This window comes from Lichenostomus cassidix, chromosome 2 (genome assembly GCF_008360975.1).
Source record: "Lichenostomus cassidix isolate B80296 chromosome 2, HeHo_3.0, whole genome shotgun sequence".
Classification (NCBI taxonomy): Eukaryota; Metazoa; Chordata; class Aves; order Passeriformes; family Meliphagidae; genus Lichenostomus; species Lichenostomus cassidix.
In genome coordinates, this window is record NC_139482.1 from 58,397,747 (window position 1) to 58,415,476 (window position 17,730).

Sequence of the window (17,730 nt, forward strand, 5' to 3'; positions counted from 1 at the left end):
TAAGAAGAGACTGCAGCATTTCATACTGAAACAGAAACTATATTTAAAAACATTTCCTTTGCTGTTTTCTTCCCACTTTACAAGTTGAATGTATTATTATCTCTACAGGCAAACGGGTAAATTTCCTAGTACAGTCAAAGGCATTGTGTAAATATAAGCCCTCCTGACAGTCATTCATAAATAATTAGATCTTTGTGCTTCTGAACTACTCAGCTTTTTTCTTTCCTATCCTTTACCCCATTTTTAAGCAGTGTAGAACAGTATAAAGATGAAGGCAACTGTGACCAGTGTGTTTTAAGTCTATCTGTAGGAACAGAAAGGCTACCAATGCCCTGGACTGAGTTTCCTTTTCCAGTCTAAAACCTCAACAAGATTTATCTAGATGTTCCTTCTAAAGAGAACCTTTAGAAGATTCTCTGTGTGGGCGCCATAGAACAAACAAAATCTATGAAACAAGGAGCCCAAGGACAACCATGTGGGTTTTTTTTCCAAGATGCCTGAGGATTAGATTGTATTCTGTCAATTATTTTTTTCTATGCAGTTTTTTTCAAAGAATCACTAAACGTTGAAGTACTAAAATGCTGCAAAACTGTTAAACAAATTAAGTGAAAATAAATAGCAGTTTCCCACATTTGTCTGACTTCATTATCTTTGGATTTTCTATTTATGCCTACCATGAGATTTCTTTAATAGCTTCCTGAAAGATCTGTGCTCTAGGAAAAGTATGTGTTCCCTTCACATTGTATGCCATATTTTTGATCTTGCTACTAAAATTATAGAAGTACTTATGAATTTATATAAAATCAAAACAGTTAAAATTAAGTAAGAACAGGTATATTCTAATGCTAAAATAAAAACACATCCACATAAGACTAATATTTTTAATAGTGTAGAAACTAAGAACAGGTATATTCTAATGCTAAAATAAAAACACATCCACATAAGACTAATTTTTTTAATAGTGTAGAAACTAACAAAATAACAAACACCTAAACACAAGAAGTAAGGCTATGAAATGGAAAAGCACTCTCCTTGAATAACAGCTTGCCCCTATTTTACAGATGGGAAAACTGGGGCGCGTAGAGAGCTTAATTGATTTCCCTAGTGTCACCCTATAAATCATTGATGTGACAAGGCCTAAAGCTGATTCTCTCTGAGAGCGGTGCAGCAAACTCTTTGCCTGACTCTCTTCAATAATCAGATTCTGAAAGCATGTTCTCTTCCATGCAATAATTTATACTTGATGCATGAGAAGCCTGAAGTATGGGCAGACAATGCTGTTTGATCTGTGTTTTGCAAAAAGCCCTTCCAGATACTCTTTTCTGCTTGATCCGCTTCCTTCATAAACAGATTTTCTGTTGCTGACTTCTCTCCTCGTTCAATCTCCTCTCTCTTTGTTTAAATGAAATGGCATATCCTCTCTCCCAGGTTCTGCATTTATTTCATGCTCTCTTGAGTTTGGATCATATAACTCATCTCAACCTCTCTGAGAGGCTAACCTCTTCTTCAGTGAAGATGGGTCATGAATAATTTCCTAGAAAGTGAAGCATTACCTCTTCTTCAACCCTGGAGCAGAGGGAATATCAACTGTGTTCAATTATTACCAATAAAGGTAAACCTATGAGTTAGACGCTTTCTTAGCAATGGACTCTTTATATGAGAGAAAAATTATTGCATGACTTACCAAGATCTTCTTTCTCTCTGTATGAAGTCCTTGTTTTCTTTTAATCAGTTCCATTTGTCAATGTCATTCATAAGTACTGGACTTGGGCAGCATCAGGCTTCTCTTGCATGAGGATTGCTGGGTACTAGCAGTAATCAGCCTTTCTATTTCCTGCCTTGCCATCTGGCCTTGATAAAAGGAAAAAACCTGGGACAAACCTAGAATGAATTCTTCTTTTAGGAGCCTTTTTTTTTGCCTTTAGAAGGACCATCAAGTCACTTGTGGCATACATTCTGGCTTATCTGATTGCACTGTAGCGTAAAGGAATTTATTTGGAAAAATATTTGGCAAATTTATCCCATGGTCAGAATTTTTTTGACAATAGTTGAAAAATGTATTTTCAAAGTGCTTCAAATACAAATGTGACCAGTTATCTCATATTACCTGAAGAAATTCTGTCTTTGATTATATTGAGCTAATGAAAAGGCAAATATTTCTTTTATCAGAAGCACTTCTCAGAGTTTAACAGTATTCCTTAAAAAATACAGCAAAAGCTCTACTCTCTCTACTGGCATTTAAGCATGATGGAATAGCAAAATCCTCTATGTACAATGGCCGAGCTTTTTTGGCAGACATGTCTGTTATTGGTTTTAATTCATGATCTTGAAAACTAGAAAGCAATATAAGGGTATGCCCAACTTCATATTAATGATGAAACTGCTGATACTCACAGTTAAAATTTTGATTTGATGGTTGATTGGAGTTTCTCTTTGTTTGGACAAAAATTGCCCTTTAATTCTGCAAAAATAAGTGCAAAGCCTCTGTGTTGCTGAGTTCTTTTGCCACCGTTTGCACAGTTTTCCTTTGCCAATCTCCAGCTTTACTGTAATCCCTGTCAAGTTTCTAGGGCCTAAAAACCTGTGACCCTGAGACGTTTGTATAGTTTTTGACATACTAGCTAGGAAAGTTAGTAGGATCAAATTGCAAATATGTGGAGAGTCACTTGGATGTAGGAGATACTGGCTAAAATTTTATGTTAGCTAGAACTGATTAAAGTAACTAGTTTATGTGAAGATAGATTTTTTAGTGTGGTGAATTGTGCCATTTCTACCACAGCCTTTAAGGGAAAATAACAGTCCTAATTTTTTTTAACCAGGAGCCTTCTTATTTTTGGACAGTTAGCTTGATCCTCATTTTTTTCTCATTATGGTATGCTGTAATAATACTCCAGACACTGTGCTGGCACTCTTGACAATATTTTTTGCTTGTGCAATATGAAACTTCCTTCAGCCCAGACCTGTTCACAAGTATAGCTGATTGTCCTAGGTTGCAATATAGATATATTTAAGTATTCTATTACCATCAGCTGTGGGCCGTTAGCTGTTATCAGCTGCTAATGACCCACTCCGGATGACAGACAGTGGGCCATCAGGGACCCACCGTGTGACTCATGGACTTATCTCATCCCATTGTGGGATGCTCTGCCCAGGAGGGAGGAGCCAGGTGTTCCCACCTGGATATAACCTGGCCTTGGAACTGCCTGAGCGAGCCCTGTCTGCTGGGTTCCCAGAGGACAAGAGCTACCACTGGACCTTCACAGGATTACCGCTTCAACTGGACTACTTCAGTTGGACTGCTACCACCACCCTAACAGGGTGTTAGGTTGTATCTGACTTTGTCAGTGCTTTTCCTTGTATTATTTCACTTATTTCTAATTTCAGTCTTGACTTGTGATCTCCCACTGGTTTGTTTTCAAACCAACACACTGATGAACCCATCTACAGATACTGTGCCAAGCTACTTTGTCATCATTATTTCACAGAACAGTATAAAATCTTAAGTGTCATTCTTTCCTCCTCTCTTACATACCTGATTTATGTGATCACCTCACAGAAAGTAGCTTGTATTCTTCTTGCTGCTTCTGACAGAGGCGAAAACACAAATGATGCAAGGCTGACTCTGATCAAGAATTCTCTTTGGAGAATTCTTAGGTAGCAGTTAAAGTGTAAGAGGGACTAAAAAGACCTAGTCGTGACTCATTTTGTGCCCCATCTCAGTTGTTTAAAAGGCAATTTCAAGTTAATTACTAGCATTTTGCCTTTGAAAACTGGCGTCTTATGATTTTGTTGCCTTTACTGGTGTACGTTAGAGGGAGAGGTGTAAGTGGGGAAAGGGGAATAGATTTTAAAAGTAGAAAACAATTTTTCATGGTGGCATCAGGTTTCCTCCTCCATGTTTGGAGCATCTCAACATGGAGGAAACTGAAGCCACAGTTTGTGCATCTTCTTGCATACATGAGTCATGTTCACAGAGTCCCTTCAGAAGCAGAACAGTTTTCAGTGAAAATAAAAAGAACTGACTACCAAGACTACTATGTCTTCAGTCAGGCATGGTAGAAAAGTATAATAAAACTATGCTTTGGGCAATTCAGTAAGATACAGTAAGAAGCTAGGAGAAATCTCGCTGCTCTTGAGTTATCAGTCTGTACTTTCTAGAGGGTTCTTCTCAGGAATGATAACATAGTTTAGTCTTACTCAGTTTTTTCATTCCAGTCAAGTATGGGGAAAGTAATACTCTGAAAGGTGGAAACATAGAAGAGGAGAAATGATGTATCATGGGCCAGGGGGGCTGCACGAGCTGGCTCCCCCCCGGTCCGGGGTCCCTGGTCCATGTAATCCCACCGGATCTGGTGCACCTGGCTCCCAAGGTTCCACGGCATGGCGGGGGTCTCCAAACCACATCAATTCAAGCAGGAAATTAAGTAAGGTGAAGGAAGAACTGGACTCCATCTCTGTTTTGCTAGGGATGTTTATTTGGGGTAACGGGAAAAGGGGTGCAGGGAAGGAGAAGGGGCAAGGGAGACAGGGCAGGGAGCAGATGCTAGCAGCTCAGAGATGGAAGACCTCGAGCTGATCCAGGCTCTGCCTTTTAAGGGGAAGGAGAGGGGGCAGGGGCTGGCTCTCTCTGAGCCAGTCCCAGGAGGACGAAGGGAAGGTTGGCAGGAGGGTACACACCAATAGGTTTTGAGGTGCAGCAGAGCATATTTCAAAATGAACCAATGGTATACAAAGCAGAGGAACAAAGGAGCACATGGAATCCTAAAACCCCACATTGCTACAGGGAAAGGGCAGGGTAGGACAATAAAATGCTCTGTATTACTGACCTTGTGATGTGATCCAAGACTGAATGAAGGCAACAGCAAAAGCAAATGTGTGTATTTTTCTCACAAGTATTTCTACATAATTTTGATACATTTCTAAGTCAGGTTTTGAGAACATTGGAATACAGGATATACAGCTGTTGTGGGAATACAACAGTGATTTCTGCCTAGTTTACTACATTCATTAATACATTTCTTTTAATGAATGGTGATTTATTTCCTGTGCCTCTGATTTTCTGTTGCATTTTGACTGTGATTAATGGGAGATTACTTACAAAAGGGAAGGAGCATAAATAGAAATTTGAAATATCTTTTCCTCAAAGAATTGTTGTATTTACATGGCCCATTTCTATTTGTATTTGCAGGCTTTTTTCACACAGGCATAAGAAGGTTCTTTATTCTTGAGGCCCTGTTTCAGAGCTATCAACCTCCTTTGTGGATGGTCTGCAAAAATCATAAAGATAGGCAGGGCCACTCTTTCCTTGATTGCTCAAGACTACTGAACAATCTGTGAATCTCCCTCTGAATCCCCATTTTCATGTACATTTAAGTCCCTCCTCTTGCCATACCCACACAGAGGGTTAAAAAGATCTGTCACACAATTGCTAATCATCCTTTTTCCTAGTACTCTCCTGTTAGCAAAGACTTGGCACCATAAGAAGTTTCAGGCCTGTCTAGGTATTGCCTTGTTTAGTGTGTGTGTCCAAACCATTCTATTGGCTTAACTGATAAAATAACCAGTACACTTGGTGTGAAATTGGAAACCTGCTAGGTGAGAACACAGTAGTCTGATTAGTGATGTGATATGCACAGAACTGCAGACAAGATATTTTACATCAGCTGTAATTTTTTATTAGAAAAGTTTATAATGTGGTCAACACCTTTGTTAGAAATTACAGCATATTTCTTGTTGACCCATCTCAATAATTAATTTTACTTGCAGTTGAATTTTATAGCTGGTTCCTCTTTCTGTCTTGTTAAAATCCAAATACAGCAAAGGGTGTTGCTGCTTAATTTGAAGGATTGTAGAAACTCATAGTGTCTTCCAATTTTCAAGTACTTCTTCCTGTTTGAGCTGTGTAAGGACTTTTTTTAAAGAGAAGGTTGCACACAGTGATGTAGCTGGTGAAGAGAATTTACTGAGTAGTCAAGTCTTTAATCTGACATATTTCTTCTGATCTCTTACAAAAGGTAGTGTGTTGAGATGCACATAACAGGTTTCTGTGCTAACTTTATGGTTAGCCTTGAGACCCGTGTAGGTTATGGAGAAGACATTAGAAAGATATTTAGTCCATAGTAGTAATGTCTTTCTTTTTGTTCTAGAACAGAAGTGGTTTACCTTAAAATTTTCTTGAATGGAGTTCTCTTAGTTTCATTGAATGGCTTTTGCTTGCCTTTTCAGATGCAAATAATTGGCATACAGTTTAAAAATAGTAAAACGCATCACAACTGGTTTGACAGTAGTTGCTATTAAATTCTAAACAACATAAAGTCACGCTGCATTTATCATTATTTAATGAGTAATTCACTTAGGTCCCTCTGTAAGCCCTTGATGTTATTTGTTATTCAGCATTATGCCACTAGAAGTGTCAGCAGTTCTAGGGTCTTACCTTGCCTTAGACTGACGAAACCCCCTGATGTGTTTAATTTTTGATCATATAGGGTCTACCTCCAAAATAAAAAAAAAAAAATTATGCTATCTATCCCCATTAACAGTATCAGGTTCTGATGATGTTCAGATGCTTTTTGTAGTAGCCTGTGATTCATGTAGGCAAGAGGAGTTTTTATATTCTTTTGAAAAGAAAGCTGGTCCATATTTATACCCTTTTTTAACTCTCTCCATTAGTGCCACCATTTTTTATTCAAAGTTAATTAACTTGCAGCAATGTAATGTTACATATTTTGTGTGCTGTTAAATGTATTAATAGAGCTTTTACTTGATTTTGGGGGAGAGTTGGGTTTGGCTTTGCATACAGGGTCATTTTGGACCTTTGTTTTTTCTGTTTTATCCCATCAGCTCTCCCTTTGTTCGCAGATGAGATGAACAGAGAACATTTGCCTCAGCTGTAGGATGAGCAGAAAAATTGCAGTGATAATTTGGAGAGAAGTCAGACTTTTTGTAGCAGTCTTTTTGGTGTATTTGATTAAAAAGTATCAGACTACAGATGTATTCTAGGAGCACCAGTCTTATGTGGGGATTCCAGCAGGATCGGGGAGACAGAACTGACTGTTGATTTGTATTAGTGCTGTGCTCGGTTTGTCATCTGTGCTCTCGAATCCAGTATTTTCATCTATTCCTAACTTTTTCCTGCTTTGTTTTGTCTGTGAAGAAGCAACCTGGGCTCCGGCCTGCTATTTACTGAAGTGATGCTTAGGCTGGGGTCTTTTATTATTCCTGGCAATGCTCTCCCCCAGCTGCTGATGCTGAGCACAGCCTTGTGTCGGTCTGTGCTTCATCAGCACCCTTCTGACAGAGCCACTGCTGAGCTCTTCTATTTCTGGAGTGTAGACAAGACTTTAGTCTGAGCAAACAGTTTGGTATTGCAAGTTCCTAAAGCAATTCCTGAAGAAGTTATTTGATAGGGTATTTACCAAGCTGATTTATAAATTCTCATATAACTGATACTTGCCTGGGTTTACGCAGCTGTTAAGAGAGATCACCGAAACAGAAATTGCATATTGTTGCCTTAGCAACTACTGCTTCATATTGTGCTTAAATCACTTGGAAATAGGCAGTGTATCTTAAGGAATTGCTTCCAGCAAAAACACGCAATCTAAATAATTCTAAATAATTTCATAGAAGAAGCATAAAGGATGGCCTTTTCTAACAAAGACCATCATTCTTTTAAGCTTGGTTGCTTCATTTCACTACAGGCTTAGCTTGTTATTAGAAAAAAGGCACAGTAAAATTTAAAGAGCCCAAATATTTGTTTACTCATGCCACCATAATCCATCTGATTGCCAGATTGGCTGGAAGTTGAAAATACTTTTGAAAGATTCTCCTAAAGGCCATCTTCCATTCTATAAAATCTGCATTGATAGTATGCTTTCCTATACTTCTGTTTTAAATGTCAGGTTTCCTTAGGGGTAGGCTTTTTGTCTAGTTTTTTGTTTGTGAAATATTATGGGTATGAAAGGAAGACCTTAAACATATTTTACCTTCTCAGATACTTCTAGTTTCTATTTTGAGGTGATCTTTTTGTTTAGCCGTTTTCTGTAGATATTTGCCACAGTTTTATGGGGGTTGTTAATCATTTTAAAAAGAGAGGGAGGGAAGGAGGGAGAGGCTTTTGCCAGTATTACAATAAGGCAGTTGTTTGCCTGCCTGATAGTCTCAAATACCAGTTTTGCATAGCATGTTTTATATTGCTGTAGCAACTTCCCCAGCTCTGTGGTGACTCCTCTGTGTAACAGTCAGAATTGGGTTTTGCACGTGTGGAAACAGTGTTTCAGAGAGCACAAGAAAACAGTGTCTTAGCAATGATGTGCTGGATCCAGAAAAAAGCCAGATTCTGACACCTCATCCTTTTGCTGCTTAAGCTGAGTTTTACAACTGAAAGATCCAACAAGAGAGACTGCTTTCAGGGGCAATATGTATCTCCCATTTCAGAAAACTTATTTTCCTTTTATAATATTGTACACAGTCAATGAAATTTAGAAATGTAGTATGACAGAGTTGTCAACATACTACTTTTGTTACCCCTTTTCTAGGCAATGAAAAGGAGAGACAAGCAAAATGCAAGCTTACAGAATTTAAAAGGAATCAGATATTTTGAGGACCAGTTGTCATTTTTAGGTCACTGCTCACATCTCTGAATATAATTTTCATCTAAGCTGCATGGCAGGGTTTGTATGTGCTGGGAGAAGCTACATTTTCCCAGCAGGAGAGCAAATCAAAATGAAGCAGTCAGATGCAGGTGCACAGTAATAGAAAGGATCTATTTACCCTGAAGCGTGAGCAGTGGGCCAAGAAAGCAGAAGCAGTCTACTTCTATCTCTCACCACCTTCTTTCCCCACCTTTTCCCTCCCCCATAACTGTGCCAACAAATTCATAAGGGGACCAAAGAGGAGGTGTTCACGTGCTGTTAATGAGCTGCAGTGCCTGCTGCTGAAGGTCTGAGGCACTTTTTTTGTTATGCTGATTGTGTACTATTAGGGCTGACTGTCTTTTAATTTATACCTAATCCTTCCTTCCAGCTTGCACAGCCTCAAGCCAGCCTGGAAAATGGTTGAAAGAGTTCTGTGGGCATCTGTTGCCTGTGTCCATTCTGAATTTTGAATGATGTTGTGGAAAGAGCGTGTGGCTGAAGAAAGTCCCTAAAACAAAACAAAAAAAGGCATTTGCATAGGTATTATTTCATGAGTCATACATTGTGTGCAAAATTTAAAAAAAATTAAATTCTGCAGCTTTGTTTAAAGATGGACAGTTTAATAATGATGATTTAATGAAGTCAGCTGTATTGGTTGACAGTGAAATGAGACACCTGGCCGAACATTGTCTGCTTTTAACTTGGGCTTCCAAAGTTCACCAGTTAAGAGCTAAATACTTTCCTGTGTGTGCAGACAACCACCCAGTGCTGTTTCCAAGACTGAAAAAACCTAAGCAATGTAAGTACAGGAAAAACACTGAGAATTTTGGTTTTGTTGATAATTAGTGGCATTGTAGGACTGAGACAGCATTGTCTAGGTTTGGGAGGAAGAAGTAGGAATACACAAAATCCATGTGGTAAATTCAGCTGCTTACTCTGCAGCACTGGAGTGGTCAGGTTCTCTGTTTCATTCCTCAGGTGTAAAATGGGCCAGACACATGTTGTAAAGATTAATCTGACTGATTATTGTATGATGTAGAAGATACAGAACTCTATTCATGTCACTCTGTTGCTGCATTTCTGTGCAGGGCTGTGCACTGAACATAACATAATAAAAAGGAGGCATTTACCCATCTGTAATTGGACAGCAGTTGTAACATAAGCCTTAGTGAAGTGGCACCTGTCTATGCTGGGTGCTAGAAAAGCATTTTTATCCCAGTATAAAAACTGTCATGCTCAGGAGCTGAACTATTTTAATGTTACTGCTTTCCAATATTCACATTTAAATCCCTAACGATTTCATAGAAAAAGCTCAGAGACAAGTCCATTCTTTGTCTCCAATACTTTCTTTCAGAAAGGGAGGGATGTATACACCCTAAATTTTGGAGGAGCAGAACAAAGCAGTACAAAGGAGATTTTGAAAAGAGATGTGTTCTGATATCATCAAAACAGGACCATGTCATAAGTATCGAGAAATTTCATCTCTTTTACAGGGAGATTGTGGCACACTTTGATTTCTCTGTCAGGAGGAGAAAACACCTACAATATGAGTAAACAGAAGACCTAGAGAATGCTTAATTATAATTTTCAAGAAATTTGGCTTCTATTTGCAGCAGGATTCACGTGATTTATAAAAAGTAGGTCCAGCAGTTCATCTCTGCTTTATAGTGAAGAATACATCAGCTGCATAATTACTAAAATTTATTCAAAATAATTAGACAGCAGCTGAAGAAGCGGGAGAGAAGTAAACTAAAACTGATGTAGAATAAACAGTTTCTAAATTGCTTTTGATTAAACTTTGTTATACTTACTAAAGGTCAAATATGCACAGTTACCAGAAATATTTTATGCATCAGAATAATCTGCTAAAATATACGCACATAAATTGTGATGCTGTGTATTCTTCATTGCCTGCTTTATGATGTATTTAAATAACAATTACAGGAAAGCAGATTTTTATCTGGCTTCCAAGCCTTGTACTAAGTATGTTCCATGATGATTGGGGTCAGAATCCCAAGCCAGCCTTCTTCAACACGACTGGAGAGATGCTCATCAATTCCTCTATGAATTGAACTAAGCCTGAGGGAGGCTTTGGCCACTGTCTCTAAATCAATGGAGATGCTGCATGGGCAGTGTGCCTTCTTCTATGGAAAAAATATAGATATATAGTCGTTATTAATTTGTATTTTTTTAGCCAATCAGAGGCTTTTAAAACAAAGCTAATAAAATTCAGGTAAAAGAGCGATAAGGAGTTACTGAGAAAGATCATGTGCCATATGCTCTGGCTGTCGTAATTAACATATCAAAATTGGTGCAGTCATAGTCTTCATTGACTAGAAAAAGAATTAGGGATATACATTACCTGAGTGTAATCACAACAGTCACCATTTTTGACATTATGTAGCAATATTCTATCAAAGTGTATAAAAAGGGACAGTCCTTTGCACCCAAACTGTTGGAGAGTTTGAAAATCAGTCTTGTGTTTTATGTGATTCAGTCAGTTTTCATTTTAAAAAGAAACCATTTGACTGCAGCCAAAAAGTATTTTGGACATTTCTTACTGTTCATTTATTTTTTAAAATCAGCCAGCTGGAAAAATTGCTTTTCGTGGTTTCCGGTAAAGGAAAAACTGAGTTAAAGAATTATCATGTCAGAATTTCCTGTAGGATAAATGAAAATTAAATGAAAGTTCCTAAGTGATTTGATTACTAACTCTGAGATTTACAAACTTCCTGGTAACTGTTGCAGTGCAGGAAGTGATCAGAGCAGCAGCTTTGTTGCGCTGTTGCGTTGTTTCTGGTGAAAACAAATTGGCCTTGTGTAAATTATGTGAGCAGTCTACCTTGTTGGGCAGGAGGCTGCTGGGCAAGGTTTTTTTGCTATCATTTATAAGTATTTTCATGCTGTCGTCTGTCAAGAAAACAAATAATGCTTCTATAGGAAACCTTTCCAAAATGAGATGCCAAGGCTGAGCTCCCTCAGTTCCAGATGCTTTGGCAGAATTGTAGTTCCCTGAGAGCTGGAACTCATGTGTACCTGTGGAAGCAGATGAAAGAATAGGAATAAAAATAAGATACTGAACTACTTCTGCTGGTACATGCCTGAAAAAAAATCATCAAAGGTTATTATAATTATGACTGTTATTAGATATCATGTCTGGTTTCTGCATATTTAAATTCTGAGAGAGGTGAAACTTGGGCACTTAGAGATCCCAAGGGAATAATTGCAGAAATGATGACATATTCCACTTTTTGAACAAATTTCAATACCAAAGCTGTGTTCTGCGTACTTACATTTCTTCTTAATTATACTTGGATGCAGGATAGATAGTAATTTTCCGTCTTACAAATGCATGTAGCCAATTAGTCTTGTAGATCATGAATATGCAATGGCCTAACTCATTAAAAGGAATTTTCCTTTTCTGTTGTTATGGCAAAAGAGTCTGCAAATAGCTGAATATTGTGTCTGTCTGGGAGCTCAGCCTTGGCCAAGGCTATAGATCCATAACTTCAGCAAGTAGACAATTACTGGGTTTGCTTTTTGTTCCGTACAGAGTGCCATGCTAGTCTTGTGTGTGTGTGTGTGTGTGTGTCTGTCTGTCTGTCTGTCTGTATTGCATGTACTGTATAGGCTGTTTGGCTCCTCTGCACTTCTGGTCCTCAATTTAAATGCCACCATTTTGATGCTATGTGACAAATTTAGTCTTCCTGATTTCCTCCCATTCCCAAGAAATTCTGAGCCCAGAAGCTTGCTCTCTGTGCCCACTGAGACACGGAGAGGAGACCTGAGCTCTTTTGGCTCCTGGGAGCAAAGATGAGAAAAACCTGCAACTTGTCTCTGAAGAAACCACAGCATATATCAAATGATGTAACACAAGTGTTGTTTCCTTCTTCCCTCTGAATTTTTTTCTTTTCATTTTTTTCTTTTCTTTTTTTTTTTTTTCTTTTTTTAATAAAATGCTTCCCTTTCTGTCATCTGAAAGTATGAAGATAACACATGTAGCTTAGTCTGCCTCACCGGCAGGATTCATAGCCACAATGAAAGCAGACTGTTATGACCAGAGAGACCCAGGGAACCACAAGACAACTGAGAAATTAGTTACAGATCCAGTATTGCTTTGGGCCATGTTTGCTAAGTTTCAGTATTGGTAAATAATAAATACGATGTGAGGACATGACTTGGTGATTGGCCTTGGTGCTTTTCAGTGGTAGTGAGTTTGCCTAAGGGTGAATGTTGCTTATCTAACATTTTGTCCTCCTCTTTTGCATAATATTGCAGGACATCTGAGACTTGGGCACTTCAGTGCTACAGCAGATGTTGAGTTGTGATTTTTAAAAGCTGTGGTCTCAAATATTATAGAAGTAACAAAACCTCTCAGTTTAGGGGAAATGTTCTTTGTAATCTTATTACAGGAGTAGTTATCTCGAGTGCCTTATTGACACGTTTTGCAAAACTCCTCTAGGGATTGGAATTTTATAACTGTTTTCTTGAACATAATAACAAAAAAACCACCATACTGTTGGTTACACTGGATTTTTACTTAGATCTGAGTATGTTTTATCTGTTGTTATTTGTACTTGCAGACTTCCCAGAGAATGGAAATTCTAAATGTACTATAAACAAGTCTTAAACACCTCTTAAAAGTATGCAAAAATATACATATTTTCTATTATTAGGATTCTGGGTCTAGAACATGGGGATTTTGCCCCTTCTGCTGTGTACTCCACCACATATGGTCCTGGGGAGTGAAGTTTAACTGCCTTTGGGGAAATGAGCTGGGTGCTCACTTTCTCCCTTGCTCTCCAGGATTTACTTTGGGAATGTTCTAGATCAATGCACAGGGAAGGGAAGTCAAGAGTTATTCTAGGAAGTCTTTCTGTTTAGCGAGTGGAGAATTATGTATGTATTGTCTGTGTGTGTGTGTGTGTGTGTGTGTGTGTGTGTGTATACTGTAATGTAGATGAGATATTGCTGTTCCTATTTCTTAATGTTCTATTCTGCCATTAACTGTTAGAGAAAGTATTAATCTTATCTTATACTGCTGGTACCTTAAGGAATCAAAACGTTATTATCTGCTCTGCATCTTGCTAATTCACATGGAGCTTGTGATGGAGGTCTTAAAACTTGTATGTAACAGCTGCCACTAGGATGTGGTGGGAGTCTTTCAGGGAGAGGGGAGGGGAATGTAACTTTGCTCATAGGTATTAAAACTTTGCTGTAAAATGTGAAAGCTTTTTGAGTCTCAAAATAGTAATAAAAGCAGTGAGTAAATTTAACTTGCTAAACAGTTGTAATTTGTAGAATGCATTTGTCAAATAGTTTGGAATTAATCCAGGGCACATTTAGATGGAAAAAGTAGAGATGGGCTTAGACTAAAACTGTGAACTAAATGTCCTTCCAGGTTTGCAGAAATTAAGCTATAGACTTCATTATAAACTCAGTCATAGACAAGACCAAAGGTGTTATGTGGGGGATTTTGAACTTCAGGGAAGGTCAGATTTTGTTCCACATCTGTGTGGCCCCTAAATGCAACTGACTTATCTTGGCATCTTCCATTTAACTTCCCTTTAATTTTAAAACTGGTGCTTCCTTTAAACTGTGTTAGTGCATTTGGAGGTAGGGAAGTATAATTGAAACACAGATCTTTCTAGACCAGTGTTTATTTTGCCTTTAGTATGCTGTGTCTGTGAGTTGTTAAAAACTCTTCTTGAGTCTTTTTCACAGGCAGTGTTGGCTCCACTGTCATGGAAATCAGTGTGATCTCATGAGTACAGCGAAGTGAGATCACTAAGAAGGTGTAATGACGCACACCAGCATTGCAAATAGCAAGTGTGGCTTTTAAAGAAAATGTGCCCTTTTGGTGATTGATTGCAGAATTTTTTCCTTAGCTGGATGAAGATGTCATGGACTTTGTTCACATCTGACATTTTCATTTGCAATCATGTTAATAAGTGAAAATCAGTTTATATTTGTGAACTGGATTTTCATGTTAAACCATTACAGCCCCACAGTTCTAGCCCTCGATTCTGACTTTGAACCCTGTCAGTATTAGACTCTTGTAAGTAAGGTTTTCTCTACTCCACTTTCTTGCTGATACAGAATTTCCTCAAAGAATTAGATTACTCCTGCTAAGAATATTTGTTTGTAGTTGCAGTTCTCAGTATAACTCATTCATTTTGCTTTCTGTGTCATCTCTCTTCTTCTATTTTCCAGGTTGGTGAGAGGCAGAGAGTTCTGGTAACAGAAGAATCCTTTGACTCCAATTACTATGTTGCTCACAATCCTTTCTATGAGCAGGTACAGTTAAATAAACTAAATAACGTATTTTTGTTTTACCTTTGCTATCTGATAATCTCAGCAATACAGTATGGCAGGGTGCAAAAGAGCAAGTGAAAAAATAAGAAGCATTTTCCAGGAAACATGTGACCATCAAGAATTTTTTATGAGATATTTTGTTTCTGTGTTGTAAATATAATTTACCTGAAATTATGTTAAGAAATTTAAAGTGGGTGTTTGAGTATACAGCATGGTTTAAGAAGCTGTTTAATATTGCAGTAATTTTAATTTCTGTGTCCCCAAAGCATTGATTTCTGAATAGTTGAGTCATGACAATTTGCATACATCTTTCTGAAAAGTTTTCAGGTAATGCAATTTGAAAAAAAAAAAAAAAAGTCAGAAGCTTCTTTAGATTAACTCTTCAGCATGATATGTTATATTTCATAGAATCATACGATGGTTTGGGCTGGAGGGGGCCCTGCTGGCCACTCCTTTTTTTGGATGCAGCCCAGGATACAATTAGATTTCTGTGTTGTGAGTGCACATTGCCAGCTCACGTCCAGCCTCTTATCCACAAGAACCCCCAAGTCCTTCTCGGCAGGGCTGCTCTCAGTGACTTCTTCCTTCAGTTTCTGCTTATGTCTGGGATTGCCTCAGCCCAGCTGCAGCACCTTGCCCTTGGACTTGTTGAATCTCATTATATTCCTGTGGGTTCACTTCTCAGGCTTGTGCAGGTCCCCCTGAATGGCATCCCTTCCTTCTAGTTTTTGTCATTTCCTTCTGTGTATTTTCTGTAGAGAAATTCTTGCCACACACAAACGTTACCTTTGAGCAAGGAAGGAAGTATAGCATCTATTTCAGAAAACTGGGTTTTTTGCACAAAAGTAGATGAGTTGCTTAAAACCAATAAATTTGCCTTTTCTGAATCATCCTGATTTTATTCTCCATTTTCTTGCACTGAGCTGTCTACAGTTTGCTTTTGCTACCATTAAGTATGCAGTTTTCTGAAGCTGGAGAGATTATAGAAAATGGCTGTGCTTCTGGAGTCACCAGTAGTGCTTTCTTCTGGTTATGGGTTATGTTACAGCATTTATTTATTTATTTTTCCTTAGTAGTAAGTAACATTGCTATTCTTGAAATATCTGTTTCTGTTAGATATCTGGGTCACTAATGATTTTTTCCTCACTTTCTCCTTCTTTTTTTTTTAATAAAACCCTTTTTTTTTTGTTTGTTTCATATCCAACTTCTGTCTAAGTCTTGTGTATTGATGCTCCTTGATTTTGTAGCTTATCAGAGTTGAGGAACATGGTCTTCCACACAGAGATTAAAAAAAAATTCTTGGGGCTTTTTTGTTCAACACTTATTTTATGGAAGCTTAATTAATTAAATGAAAAGCAATATGTGGAGGAGGAAAAGTGTTGATGTTTGTACAGTGTGTGTTTGTACATCACCTAATACAGCTCATGATTGGGACTGGTAAAGAATTTGCAAAATACGAATAGTAACATAGGGAGTAATTTTAAATTCTATTATGGAAGAAATGCTTTCCATTAGGACAATGTTAATCTTTTCCCTAAAATCTAATGTGGGCCATGTTTCACAAGGATAATATCCTACTGCTCACCCTGCTAAGCACAAAAATCGGTGCTAGTAAATAAAACTTATAGCAGTAAATTGAATGATAGTAAATTGAAAAGCACTCTAAAGTCTAAATATTATATATTATTGGAAGCTGAAGCTCAGAATCCTGTTGCAGTCTTCAGAATCTGTTAACTCAGATAGTTATCAAATATATTCTGTCTTCACTGAGCTCATCTGTACTGAAATAATTTGCTATTAAGCCCACATCAATAGAGCTACACTGGCAGAGTTTGTGGCAGAGCTGCAGCTGACATTTGTGGAGGCTTAGATGATACAGTTTACATTTAACAGAGTGGTCTAAAGTGACCAAAGAGTGCTTTGCCAGATCAACAGCCAAGTGGAGAGTTTCTGTTGGTATAACTTAGTTTCTTAGAAATATGGTTGAGGGTTTTTTCATAACAAATACTTCTATCAAAAAAAATGTCTGACTGTATGCCAAGCCTGGATGCTTGGTTGTTTACGGTACCTCCCAGTTATTTTCACTTAACCTCTTTCTTTTTCTGAAGCTGGGTTTATGTTGAGTTACTGCCCTTTTGCATGTGGAAATACAAGATTTACAGATGTCACAAGCCCAGTGATATACTTTGCTGCTTAATTTCCCTTTGATTTAAATTTGCCCAAGATGAATTACATGGGAAGAACTGATCCAGTCACACTGTAACACCCTCTCAGGATTAGGATCCTGGCTTTGTGTTTGCTGAGTCTCAGCTTTCCTGTCTCTGAAAGGCAAAGATGTTTGCTTTTCTTGGAAGATGCTTAGGAAACTCAGCAAAATCCTAGGATCTGGAAACACTTACAGTCGTGAACACCTTGAGCCTTCAGGGAAGAAGGGACGCCACTGGTGGTGATTCCTCCAAGTGGGACAATCAGCAGTTGGGATATGTGAAAATGGAGAGGTGGTGTTTGGCAACAAAATACTCTCCAAATGTGGGCATAGATTTTTTTTCTCTGAAAATCCTCTGCACATGTAGTCTTCAAAGTTAGGCCATTTTAAGGCATTTCAATTTCAGCATCAAAGAATCAAGAGATAAAGATGTGATCATTGAGTTTGAAAAGCTTTACTCAGCCCTGCTGAGGTCACATCTGCAGTGCTGTGCCCAGTTCTGGGCTCCTCAGGACACAAGAGACAGGGAGCTCCTGGAGCAGGTCCAGTGCAGGGCAACAATGTTGATCAAGACAC

At 38.1% G+C, this 17,730-nt stretch overlaps 1 protein-coding gene across 3 annotated transcripts in view; it reads left to right on the forward strand.

Moving 5' to 3' along the window:
• The window catches only part of CDKAL1 (CDKAL1 threonylcarbamoyladenosine tRNA methylthiotransferase), a 395,226-nt gene that overhangs the window by 351,870 nt on the left and 25,626 nt on the right, over positions 1-17,730 (forward strand). For all 3 annotated transcript variants that reach the window (XM_085051690.1, XM_085051691.1, XM_085051692.1), the window contains exon 14: positions 14,847-14,930. In XM_085051690.1, the coding sequence (XP_084907816.1) occupies positions 14,847-14,930 (84 nt within the window). The remainder of the gene's footprint in view (positions 1-14,846; positions 14,931-17,730) is intronic.